The following is a 13611-nucleotide window of genomic DNA, read 5'->3' on the forward strand; positions in this document are numbered from 1 at the left end:
AGTGGCCTCCATTTCTTGAAGTGGTAATAATACGCAGGCTTACCAGAGTCCATGAAAATCACACCTTCCAAGGGAAAACATCTTCCCTGTATTTCTTACGGTAGCTGGTGGTAAGAGGAAAACATTTCATAAAGAGCTGGCTCGAGTGTTATTTTGTAAAATGCTGTTAGTAATTCACCCCTAATGAAAATGTTTTGGTTTTATCAGATTTATACTTTCTAGAAGCTCTACAGCTACCTGAATAAATTGGGTCATTTTTTTTCTGGTAACTTGGTTTCCAGCTTTTTCCAAACATTCTCAAAATTCATTTCAGTGACTAAATAAGTGATTGAAAGGATCAAAGCAAAGGATTCTGGAAATAAATTATGGGTCAGATAAATCTGCCTCAATTTTCTTTTCTCCTGTCCACCTCCTTCCTTGGGTTACTCATGCAACAGCAGAAATGGGGGCATATTTTCTCAAGAGAGACCAGGTTGTCTGCAGAATGCAAAGACAAGACTAACATTTAACCTGCCGGCAAGTTCTCTTGTGATGCCTTGAAAATATCTCAATTTGAAATGGTAAAGCCATACTTGATCATGAGAGAAATATGCATGCCCATATGTAACTTTTTTTTAACTTACTGTGTTGTTTAGTCTTCTCCTTGTATGGTGAGGAAACAAGACAAACCTTTGCCAGCACCACCACCTCCCTTGCGTGATCCTCCACCGCCTCCACCAGAGAGACCCCCTCCAATTCCACCAGACAACAGGATAAGCAGACACCTGCATCATCCGGAAAGCATGCCTTCCAGAGACCAGCCGATGCCTCTTGAAGGCTGGTGTCCCAGAGATGTGTTTGGGACAAGTCAGTTAGTAGGATGTCGAATAGGGAGCGATGCTTCTCCCAAACCAGGACTGACTGCAATTTCAAATGTAAATGGAAGGCACAACCGCATAAGTTCTGATCCAGGATTTATGAGGAAACATAGGCGTCATGAACTGCCTGCAGAAGGTGCCAAGGTATGAAATTAGCTGAATGTGTTGAATCCTAGTTTGATGTCCTACTGCAGCATCGTCTTGGATTGGCTAAAGTACTGTTTGTATTGGTCAGTGTTGATCTGCTGTTTCCAAATCTTTCCTGCTGATACTTAATAATAAGCTGGTCATAAATAAATGGTTTTTTTTAAATACTGTAACTTGTAAAGCAACAGCTCATGAGGGTCTAAGTTACAATTTTAACATGAAACCTTCAAAAAACGGCTTGGAGAGAAAATTCTAGATTTGCTATATTCTTTTAGCAAATTATCCATACAGTTGGTGCATGATGATAATATATCACTGTGTGCTGTAGTATAGTATATAGCATCTCAGGTCCACTTTGGAAGTGTCTTATGCCAGATTGTGTAGGCATCCAGTTACCTCTGTCATAGGTGAGGTGAGGACTTAGTAACCTCTTTAATCAGTAATGTATGCAATGTGTACAGATGATGTATACAAATATACTTAAATTTTCAGATACATTGTGTGCATTAACGTAAAAAGCTAAATATTCTAAAGGTCAGTTGTGTTGTTCATCAGTAAAACATTATTTTCAAAGGAGCATCAAATTAGTCATGATGTTCAGTATGCTTTAATGGAAAAAATCTAACCTGCCTTGACCCTAAGAAAGAGGAAACAAATACATCTAAAGCCAAGCTAAATGTAGGCTCACTTCTTGTATCTCTACCACTGGCTATATGGGCAGCATCCTTGAAAGTGCTCGGTGGCACAACCCCAGGATTGCATTGTTTGATTTGGTATCATCAGTACTCTAAACCTTATTCAGGATAAGTAGCATTGCAAGTCCCTTTTTCTATGTCCATTATTTACAGTAATACACATATCTTTAGCTGAATTTTTCCTCCTTTGTACTTAAATCAGAACTGCAGCTGTGGAGTTGTACGTTGTTGTAATTTGTCTGTTTGACTTCTCTTGGACAAATGCCCAGTGTTATGTCCAGTAATCCATTTTCAGTGCTGAGGGTGTTCAGAGTTGTCACTTGCAACCTTTCCACTGATTGTGTAGCTTGGTTTGGCAAGGGGGTATCTGCTTGTCACCCACAGGAGAAGTATGTTTTCCTGTCCTTGGCTGCAGCGAATAGTATGTATGGCTATAACTATGGTGCTTCATCTGTCAAAAAACTTGAAGGATTGTTTCAATATGTTAATTGAAGATAATCTGGGGAGGAGAGAGTAGAGGGAATAGTTATGTCATTAGGCAGCTTCAGACAACTTGCAAGACTACGTACAGTTGGGGAGGCTTAGGTTTGAAGAGAGTGGTGATGGCCTAAGAAAAAATTCCTAGTTCTGCTCTAATCAGTTTTATCAAATCAGCTCAGTAAGTTATTCATAGAGCAGGTTATTAACGCAAAGCTGCTCTTCTCTTTTTTTTCTTTTTTTTTTTTTTTTTGAAGACTACATAGCTTGTGCTAAGGATGGATTTGTGGTTAAGTCACAGTAGTTAGAAATCATAATTTTTTCTCTCTATTTGCTTTTCCCAAGGTCACAAGCTATTTAACCTTTCTATCTCCATTTTAAAATATTTTTTATATGGATGTTTTTGTTATTTTGAAAGTATGCTACTGAAATTCAATTAGTATCGGTAAAGAACATTGACACGTGATAAAACGAGAACTCCGTGATGTTATAAATAATTAGAATGTCCTTTTGTCAGTATTGAGGCAAAACACCAAAAATTTTACTTACAGCTAGGCTGTTGTTTAAAATGCTATAGCTTTTAACCTGATTTTAAAAAGATACTGGCTTTATGTCTTCATATAGCATTCCATTTGTGGTCTGGTGCAGTATTGAAGCTGATGGAATGAATACTTCTCAAAGCAGAATAACCACTCAATGTAGAAGTGCCACTGTAGTCTGGAGAAGTTACATATTAATTTCTTTACCCAAATGCTGTTTGAATTGTTATCTTCTGGTGATAGAGCTAAGCCATTTGGTTAAATGGAGCAACTCACAACTCTGAATTATCCTTTCAAGCTGTATACACATTCACAAGGGAAACACTTAATGAATTTTCGTCCCTGATTCATATATCAATTGTAATATAATCTTTTTGCTCTTGGTAAAAGCCAAGAATCAGGAAGAAAATCCTGTGGGTAGGGGGTGGATTCTGGCAGGCACTGTATTTGTTTTAAAAAAACATTAGTATCTTTAGCATGCTGTAGCTGTTGTTTTCCCACTGTACTTTCTCTCTCTCACTTTGATAGGTTTGCAATCTTGAAATCTTAATTTTCCCCCAAGCAGTTCAGCTGTAACTTAGTAGTCCATCTAGTAACTGTGATGTGGAACTTTTGGTGAAGTTTTAAGCTCTACAGCTCCCATACGGGGTGAGCTGAAACCAGATATCTGAAGTGACTCTTTGATAACAGCTCTGTAATGCGAACTCCTAGGAAAGCCTTTACCCATAATCTTCTCAAGGTCTACTTTGTAATACCTAGTTGATGGACATCCATGATGATAAACAGGAGGAGAGACCCATTGTAACACTTGTGTGATTTTTAGGTCTTTTCAAATGGTCATCTGATAAATGAAGAATACGATGTCCCTCCACGGCTTTCACCCCCTCTTCCAGCTGCCTCCGTCATCCCTGGTATAAAGTAAGTTAACTTTCTTTGTAAAAGAAATGTGTTAATTAATGTTAGATAATAGCACTGATTCTCTGGTACTAAAAGAGAAATGGGAAAAAAAAGACATAAAAGGAACTAATATAACTTGGTGGTACATTTTCCATGAACTTTAATGTGGCTTTGCAAAGGAAACATAAATTGTATTAAGTGAGAGCAGTTCTGATGTTAATTGAACATACTACATTTTAATAGGAAGAGAGAATAAATTGGCAGATCTTGCTCACAGGTGTCTGACATCTGGAGCAGACACCTGTGTTGTTTTGCATCTACTACTACAGAAGAAGTGTGTTCAGAGCTACTTATTTCAGGAGATGAGAGGTTCTAGGGAAAGTATGAAGGGTAAAGAGCATGATTTCTGTGTGTTCTGCCCATAATGTAGTCATGCTTTCTGGACTTTGTACACATGGAGCTTTATCCAGGGTTCACACCAGTATCTTTTCTTTGTTGTGGCTTAAAAACAAACAAAAACGTTTTATATCCATTTTAAATGGACTCGGCCTCCCCAGGTTCCATAGTATGTTTTGGGAAATTTTGTCTTTTTAAGTTGCAGGCTACTCTTAGTCTTCCAGTAACATGGCTGTTTATTTGGTAACAAGATGTTGCTGTGCATAGCAAGTATCTTTGGACTCTGAATCACACAGGATTTTCTACAGAACAAGAGATATTAAAAATAGAAAGCTTGAAAGTACTATAAAGTAGTTTATTGGGTTTTTTTGCATTTTTGTAAGGAAATCAGAGTGTATCACAACGTTTGATTTTATTGTACAGTTCCTTTCCAATGTAGTCGTGATTCTTGCTGTTAAATAAAACAATTGGGCAGTCAGTACATATTAATACTGAGAATGTTCTCATTAGTGTGTAATTTTGCCATATCTTCAGTACTTGTTCCATTGTTGTTCATCAGATATGGTAACATAAAAGGCAACTATATTTCAGCATTTCATTAATGCTGGTTTTTCTCTTCCGACACAGTAGAATAAAGGTGCAGCGGAGCATTGATGTTTTCACTCACAAGCATGTGTTCAGGTGGAATAACTGCTGAGTTGAAGCTCTCCATGTTTACTTTTGGTTCAGAAGCAAATTTTAGAACATTATCCAGACATTTTTGTAATTCAGTGTTGTGATGTAACCTGATTGAGGTAGGGTATCACAGGAGTACCATTTGCATACCTCATGTAGTCCGTCCCCTCTGTAGATGGGACTCCTTGGATTGACATCCCTGGAGGTGTTTAAAAAAAGGGTAGATGGGGCACTTAGGGACATGGTTTAGAAGTGGCTTTTGTCAGGGTAGGTTAAAGGTTGGACTTGATGATCTTAAAGGTCCCTTCCAACCTCAGCAATTCTATGATTCTATGATTCTATGACTACTCCTTCCATAATACAGTGCAACCCCTGGGATGTTCCACACCCTGTCAGTCCGAAAGAGAAAGCAATAACTCTGATAGGCAAACTAAATACTTTCATACTCCAAAGCAAATTGAATTCTGAAGAGGGGAAGGTTCTTATTTTTATTTTTCATAATATTGAAATAACAAAACATTCTGCTTCATGAAAATCCCATTTTTTACTCAGATTTTTGCAAAATGCAGTTTATACATACACCATACAGTGTTCATTGGAAATTCCACAAGATATCATAGCAATGTGAACAGGCACAAAATCCATGTCAAGCCAGTCCAAAACTAGAATGTGTCAATTTAGCTTGGTCAAAAGAAATATTATATTCCTCGTTAGCTGAAGTCGTCTGAATTAGAAAACTGACGTATTCTAGCCAAAAGAAAACCTTCATTTGCTAAAACCAAACTCCATAAACTTTTCAGAAAGAAATTAACTTTAATTTCTGGTTTGGGTTTGTACTTAAACCTTTTTAAAAAAATATATACAGCACATTTTAAATCTTGATTTTTAAAATGTAAAAATAGCAATATATAACCTAGGGGTAAGAAGTTCAAATTTTCTACTCAACAACTACTAAAAATGTCACATGGAATGGCTGTTAAAATTAAAAATTGATCGTTGTATGTTGTTTTTTGAAACACTAATATGTCTATTTTAAATTGTTTTCAAATTAATTTTTTGCCACTGACAGAAAATACCTCAATAATCTATAATAGTGCACAGTAATATGTAGGTGGAAAAAACAGGGGACAGGAAATCTTCCAAAATAACAAGTTTAATATTTCCACCAACCACAGCAATTGCTTTCAAAAAGATAACCTAAGTAGTATTTAGCATGATTTAATTTGAAATGTCGGAGAGAATATTTTACAGTGTCTCTTTTCTCCTGTTAAAATGACTGCACTAAGCCTTCATAAATATGTTGAACTGTACTTGATACAAAATACTCTTGCTTTCCACAACTCTGCTGCTGCAATCAATCTGGTGCAATTTTCTCATTTTTTTTCTACTTTCCAATCTCTGTAGAGTTGTGGCTTGAGAGGTAGATTGTTTCATACAGCTGCAAGGCATTTTATTTTTTCTCGTTTTGATCATAAATCTGTAATTTCAAAGGTTTGACTGAAGGATACATTGACCATAAATGAAATATCTCAGTTTAAATATTTAGAAGGCAAAATGACCCTTAGTTGGAACTTCACAATTCAAAATATCTCTGCTAAACTTGCGTTACCGAACAAGACATTACAAATATGACTTTTCTTTTTTTTCTTTGCTAAATTACATTAATAGAAAAACCCTAGTGTCGTCTTTTCTGAAAACATTGCTGATTTATTTTCATTTTACTGAATCGATTGTTATTAACCGTATTTTAATAATGAATTGTTGGACTTGTGTTAACCAAGCATCTGATTTTTATTTTCCACTCAGCCATTATGTTGCTGACCCGACATATTAAAACAGTTATTCTTTTATTGGACTGCTGGAACTATGTCAGATTATTTTTAGCAGCTTTGACCAAATTGCTATTCTGTTCTTGAAAAAATGAAAACTTTTGTGTCAAAGATACAGAACCGTTCTTCCCCTAAATTTAGAACTTTTCAAGTTAAATAGTATTTGCTTTGCGTGTAGGTTTCATTTTGCTACATCAGTAGAAAGTCATTGTCTTATCTCAAAAGTACTTTATACCCCTCTGATGTTCCTGTGAGAGAGCATCTATTTTTGAGTATGTAATGAGACACCCAATTCCAAGTACCTTTTGTATTCTATAAATATATTAGGAATATCTAGGTGCTTTGAGGTAGTTGAGCAAAAATTAGCACTAAAATGTACTTCTCCTCTTGCTATCCCTTTTGTCTTGCTGAGAAACTTTGAAGGGAAATCATAGTCCCTCTGAAGACAACTGTGGCTTGGAAATCCTGGCTTCCTTGAAATCAGCCTTTGGCATGGCACTTCTCCAGCGGCGTTATAAGGAGCGCTGCTGACATGCAGGTTCTAGACATCTCAGATGATGCTTTGGAGGACACAGCATGTCCTTAGCTCCTAGCTTGACCAGACAGTGAGTTTGGTGAATTGGCTGTTCTGTGGTAATTCTCATTGCGTTGCAGGCTTACCCTGTGACAAATAGGAAATTGTGTCCTCCTCTATGAATGAAGGTGAACTTCGGTTATAAGGGCAGAGCACGCTCAAGGGCAGTTGACAAGTGTTGACTTGATCATGTGGTCCATTTTGCTGAAACAGTCTGCTTGAGGCCTTGCAAGATTAAAGCTTTTGTCTGCACTAGCAAGTAGTACTCTGCATAGCACAGGAGAGCTGATAGTAAGGACCTGGTGTCTGTAATGTACATGTTATGGGGCAGCAGTTCAACTAGCTGTAGTCTTGTCCCATGAATGCAAATGGTCTTTAGCAATTGGAACGTAATAGGGGCCCACTTGGAGTGTATCGTGTATTTTAGTTTCATCTGAAAAGTATTCAAGTTGTGCACTCCTCAGTGCAAATCAAAGCATGGTAAGTGGGGAGATTAAAGGGATTAACTTCAAAAGCACAGTCCTGATCCAGACTGAAGTACATGGAATGCAAGTTCATCCTGTCTAAGTTCTGTGAATCAGTTTCCCAGTAAATGATGGAAGCAGAACCTTTCCCTGAAATACTTCTAAATAAGTGTGAGGTGTTGGGTTCCCTGGAGTTCTGTTTACAACTAAAATGGACATTAAGTGGCTCAACAGAAATGAATTCTCACATCTTTTCCTGTTTTGCCTTTGGCCCTTGCTGCTCAGTAGGATAAGAGAGATTGACATCTAGCCTTCTGTTCAACAAACCAGAAAATACAAAGTCAGCACTTACCCAAAAGTAATTCTGACTTTCAATTTTAAAGTATTTCCACTTAAGGAGGATGAAGGGAAACTAGAGAATATATAAATACAGTGTGCTGGTCAGTTTTGTATTCATCTGTACACAAAGCTTCTGAAGATGTAAAAGTAATGAAGTTTTTTAAAGTATAATTATAGAAGATTTCACCAGCTTGATAAACAGATGCCAAAGTGTTTCATGTCTTCGCTTACAGTGACAATGCTCATCTGTTAAGTTACAAAAACTTGTAATATATTTTTCTATTTATCTTACTAGGTGGTCTTGTGTAGAACAATGGAGTTAGTCTTAGAACAACAGAGATTTAATAAAGCAATTTGATCTTGAAGAAATTTCAATAATCATAGAGAAAATAGATATCTAGCAGAACAATACAATGTTTGGAGTCAAATACCATTACAACTGGGATAAATTGGAAAAGCAATATCATTTTTTAAAAAAATAAGAATTCTGAAATATTAATAAACTATAATGTAAATATAGGACAATTTTAGGACCCTATATGTTAGTATAGTTATGTTAGCTATATGTTAGTACTCTTAACTCTTCTACTGCTTTACAAATCAAAAGCACCTTTCAAATATTAATCACATAATATTTACAACATGACATATTTTCTTTACTTTAAAGGTAGGGAAAGAGAGACTTTACTACTTTGGAAGACTTGTGTAAGGCTACACAGTATTCAGAATCAGGAGACTTGGAACTTAGATCTTTAATAATATACCCAAACCAGTAACAATTTCTCAGCAGTGCAATAATTTTGGGAAATTGATTTTGGCATATGTATACACACTGATATCCTGTCAATAAAGGTGTAGCTTTGTTGTAACATGTTAGGTTGTTGTGTCTACTGAATAAATAAGAAAAAAAGCAGGTGAAGAGGGTAAAAAATTGTATTTCTTGAGTATACCAAATTTATTTAGTTTGTAAATTTTCAGTAAGTAAATCCTCTAGCTTTCCTGTCTGAGAACTGTTTTTATCAGGAAGCTGGTAAGACTAGCTATTATAATGCTGTACTTATTTCAGGTGATGATCAGGCTCTCAGTTTTACTCGGTAGGTTTCCTTAAAAAAATTAACTTAATTCACAGTATTCCAGGAATCAAAATCTTTCCTGTAACCAGCTTCAGATAGGGCCTTCAGAGAAGGGGGGTTTGGGGTCGTTTTTTCCCAATAATAGTCTTTGAAGAGCGCTTCAAAAAATACTACCAACCTAGTTTGGTCAGTATTGGACATTGGGTATTGGTCAGTATTGGACATTTCCGGTCTAGATATGAATATTTCAAACATTGCTATCTGCAGAAGCCAGAAATTCAATTTGTGATTACTTTCAAAAAACACAGGCTTATATATGCACAAGTAGCACCTTTATTCTTTGCCACAAAAAAAAGCCAACAGCTGGTGGACCTTGAATAAAGATGTGCAACGCATCCACAGCCATTTTGATTTGTGGCTTGAAAGTACGGTAATGGCCCCTGAGCAGAACTACACGCTGCATTACAAGATACATCTACCTCATACATCGTTTAGGGAAGTTCTTAAGGACCATAAGGAAATGTGAGAATGGAGTGGACATACTTTCTATTCCTGTGGTCTAATTAGTTTGATTTTACCATAAGGGCAAGAGCTGAAATGACAGGCCAGGCCTCTCTCCTCGTTTTTTCAACACAAGCAACACTTGACTCACACAGCACACTTCTTCACAAAGGAAAAACGTACGTCTTTCACTATTTACTGTAGATGATGCTGCATGACTTCAGAACATCTGGGTACTCTGTGAACACAACTGAGTAACTAACTGCCATGAGTACACGCCAGTCACTAAATGAATAAATAAAGGGAGGGAAAAAAAATGAACAGAGAAAGAAGGGGGCAGATGTGCTGCTTTATTCAAGGCCCACCAGCTATTGGCTTTTTTTTGTGGCAAAGAATAAAGGTGCTATTTACTGCATAATATAATATCCAGATGATTTTTGAAGTTATACACTTATTGCTCTTCATGTTCAGCTAGTTGAAGAATCAAACTTCTGTTTCTGGTTTTCATGTATGATCAAGCTGAAGGTGAATTAAGTCCTTAATGTAAGCTTTTGTATTTCAGATGTTTTGTGAGTTTCTTATTTGTCTTAATGTATTAGAGTAATTGTTATAAATGGAGAGGCTCTATCTATACAAGAGTAGATGGTGTTGATTGCTAGATCTATAACCTAGTTAGTTAATTTTATGAAGGCCAAAATATATGTTAAGCTTGTTAATATCTAATAAAATTACTTTCTCAAGACTGCTTGCTAAAATGAAATTTTTGCCCATCATTTTGTTTACACTCATATAACAGAAAACCAGATAGTAGGAGTTAAGTTTTCATTTTAAAAGAAATCTCATATCCAGCAGTATTTTCCACAACGGAACTTTTTACGTGTAAGAGGACATTGTAAAGTCTGCCTTCTTCCTGGGCTCCCACTGCTTTCAAGAAGTGATATAAATTGTCCTCCCTGTCTGGGAGGATAATTAAAAACAATTATTGTTTGAAGTAAAAATAACTTAAAATGCAGGCAAATGCTGAGAGTTCCATAAGCTTATGGCTGGAACAAGACTTCAGGTTAAAGGGTGAATGTCCGCTGCCTCACTGAGCCCTGCTAAATACTTTTTGCCCTGTATTAACTTTTGTTTAGTTCTTTTGCTAAGTGCAAACAGGTTAAGCCTTCTAAGTGCCTATTTAGTGCTCTAATTCCTTGCAATTCTCTGTTATATTGTGCTTGCTTAAAGTAGCTGTTTAACTCTTAGAAGGTCAGATGCCCTTTTCTCTATGCATTCTCAGTGACGAAAACAGCCAATATCCTTACAAGTTTTAGTTTGACATGGTATTTTTGTTACCTTATACGTAGCAGATGTGTAGTGAGGATGTTTAGGCTAAAGAAGAGTATATTCTGTATTATACTGAGGTCAATTATGTAATAGTTAAAGCAAAACTGATCTTTTTCTCATTTCCTTAGGTGCCCTGTTCCTTCAGCAAATTCTTTGTCTGATAAGTCAAGGGATCAGACAAATGATGATGATGAATACAAAGTTCCTTCTTCGCATCCTGTAATACTGAGCTCACAAACACCTCATAGTCATAATATAAAACCTCTTGCTCGGTAAGGTCATTTAGCAGCCTTGAAGGCAGCTTATTTACAAAAACTCTCCTTTTCCAAAATTTAACTGGATTCAACATTTATAACCATGGTTAAGCTTGCCTGCCTTCTAAAATGTCTTATCTTTTCAAGCTTGGATTACTTTTGCCTCTGTTTCATTTGATGATCACCTCAGTCCCCAACCTGTGAGGTTCGCTTTATTCTATCTCTGTTGTGTCAGAACTCTGGGTATTTTTTGCTTTTGAATACCGTTTCTGCAGTTCATTGTTTTTTCTCTTAGGTTGAGGTTCTCAGAACTGACCAGGAGATTCAGTCCCCACAACAGTTGCAAATTTAATTTTTAGGTGAATTGTGTGACTGAAATTCCTAAAGTCAGCTTTGAAAATCTTACTTTCACATGTTATATAATTCATTTTAAGAAGCAACACAGTACTGAAAAATACATGAATTGGCAGCTGTATGTACACACTGTTATTCTTTTTTTCTCCCATGTGCACTGTGCCTTTTTGGCTGCTTGAGCCTGTTTCACAGTATATTTTCTTTGTGCTTCTTAGGAAGAGAACCTTTTTTTAAAATTTAGATAGAATATATCTCTTGCTTTAAACATGTTCTAAAATAATACCTCCAAACTGTCACAGTTCTGAATTATTAATATTAATGGATTACGGCAAGAAGATTTGGAGCCAAGGAACATGGCAACTGAAGGCTGTGTCATTCCTGGTGAACTTTTTGGTCTTTGACTCAGAAAGAAGTTCTGAATGTCTGGAATTAAGAGAATAAGTCTTGGGCAAAAGAGGGGACCGTTTTCTACTGGTCTTATAGGTCAAAAGTATGATGTTAAGATCAAGCATTGATCTAAAAAGTTCAGACCCTTCTGCTGTTAAAAAAATGCGGTGACATATTGCCATTTTTTTCTTTCTGTCAGAATGTGATGTCAAGGACCCACCATCAATAAAGCTTGACATGTCTCTCATCCCAAAACTAGCCACTTACAATTTTTAGACCTCTCTAATCAGACATTTAGAACAGGCGGAGAAAAGGTCATAGTCTGATCACTCCTTGCATGCAGGTTAAAAATTCTGTCTTTATTAGAAATGCTGATCCAATCTTCACTGCATAGATGTGAATATTACACAGTTGTCTGAACTTTATGTTGAGTACTTAAATTTCTATCAACCCTATGAGACTTTAAAAAGCAAAAAAAAAAAAAAAAACAAAACAAAACAAAACAAATGATGAATGGAACTCTCAATGTTGGCCAAGCAAAAAAATGGGAAGAAAAAAAGAAAAAAAAATTTACCTGTGCCATTTTTTATCCGAGCGTGTTGTGCTTCTGCTTGGGAGTGTCTTTCTGTACCATGGAAAGTCATCTAATAGAGGCTGAGTTGCTTGCATGACTAGAGTTACACAGGACGTAACCTTTCTTAGGCACGAAGTAGTCTGCAACAGAAGAGAGCAGTATCTGGTCAGATTACCTTGGTTTAGCAGCTTCTGAGGGCCCTGTCTAGGTTAGTAAGAAGCGTGGTTCAATAGAATTGTGTCTGTAGAGGGGACTAATTAACTCCAATGACCCCACATCCACACTGTATGTTTTGGAAAGTTTTGAATTCAGCCTGGCTTTCACATGGTCCTGTGGCTGGAGTACTGCTCAGTAGTTGCAGTAGATTGGATGAGCTCTTGCAGAACATCTTTTGAATTAACAACATCCAGAAGCAATTGAGACTGCATGCTCTGAGACCCCTCTGCAATGTAAACCACAGTGGGGATGACTTGTGGAGATCTGTTTCAATTCATACTCCTGACCTGAACTAAAATGCTAATATCTAGATGCACCCTGAAAGGTTCTTGAGAAAATAACTAGCTGGAAAACTAAAAACTTCTCATTTTTCCAGTATCTTTCTTTTGCAGAAAAAGGAGTTGAGTACTTTCAATTGGCTGGTAGAGCATTTCACCAGGTTGTTAGAATTAGTAATAGAGTCTGTACATGTAAAGCTGATTTCAAAGGGTGTTTTTGTAGTTTTTAGTTTATTTTTTAGCTAGCATGCTTGGTCTTGCACTTATGGTGGGTGTTTTGTCATTGGTCCAGAACTTGCTACAGAAAAAACTTTACCATTCAGGTTGCTCTGTTATTAAAACCCTCAACTCTTCTTATTATATATGCTAATGAGAATTTTAACTTGAAACAAACCATTCTCCTAAGCATTAAAAAAAAACAAACAAAAAAAACCTATTGAATATTTGTATGTGAACATATATGATGTTCTATATACTTAAAAAGTCTCCTTTTAACTAGCGTCACTGCTTAGATGTGAAAACCAAGGTAAAGCTTTCAAAAAGTATCTTGCATTCTGGTTAATGCTGTATTCTTCTAATGCACTTCTTTTAATCTCATGGGGAGGGGAGTGCCAATAAAACCTTAACTTTTCAGTATCGTTTAGCAAAACTGTTAGCAATTGTTTCTATTATTTTTTTTAATTGTCATAAATTTTTAGTACCTTTCACTTCTGCCCCCCAGTGTCACCTTTTCTTACCTCTTTCCTGAATTTTGCTTCC

General features: G+C 36.4%; 1 protein-coding gene across 9 annotated transcripts in view; it reads left to right on the forward strand.

Moving 5' to 3' along the window:
* CBLB (Cbl proto-oncogene B) overlaps window positions 1–13611 on the forward strand; it is a 135635-nt gene that overhangs the window by 103783 nt on the left and 18241 nt on the right. For 7 of the 9 annotated variants that reach the window (XM_063349617.1, XM_063349669.1, XM_063349636.1 and 4 more), the window contains 3 exons: window positions 636–1001; window positions 3539–3633; window positions 10918–11061. In XM_063349617.1, coding sequence (XP_063205687.1) covers window positions 636–1001; window positions 3539–3633; window positions 10918–11061 — 605 coding nt within the window. The remainder of the gene's footprint in view (window positions 1–635; window positions 1002–3538; window positions 3634–10917; window positions 11062–13611) is intronic. The other 2 variants (XM_063349643.1, XM_063349663.1) reach the window with 1 other exon arrangement.

This window comes from Chroicocephalus ridibundus, chromosome 1, assembly GCF_963924245.1.
Source record: "Chroicocephalus ridibundus chromosome 1, bChrRid1.1, whole genome shotgun sequence".
Lineage (NCBI taxonomy): Eukaryota > Metazoa > Chordata > Aves > Charadriiformes > Laridae > Chroicocephalus > Chroicocephalus ridibundus.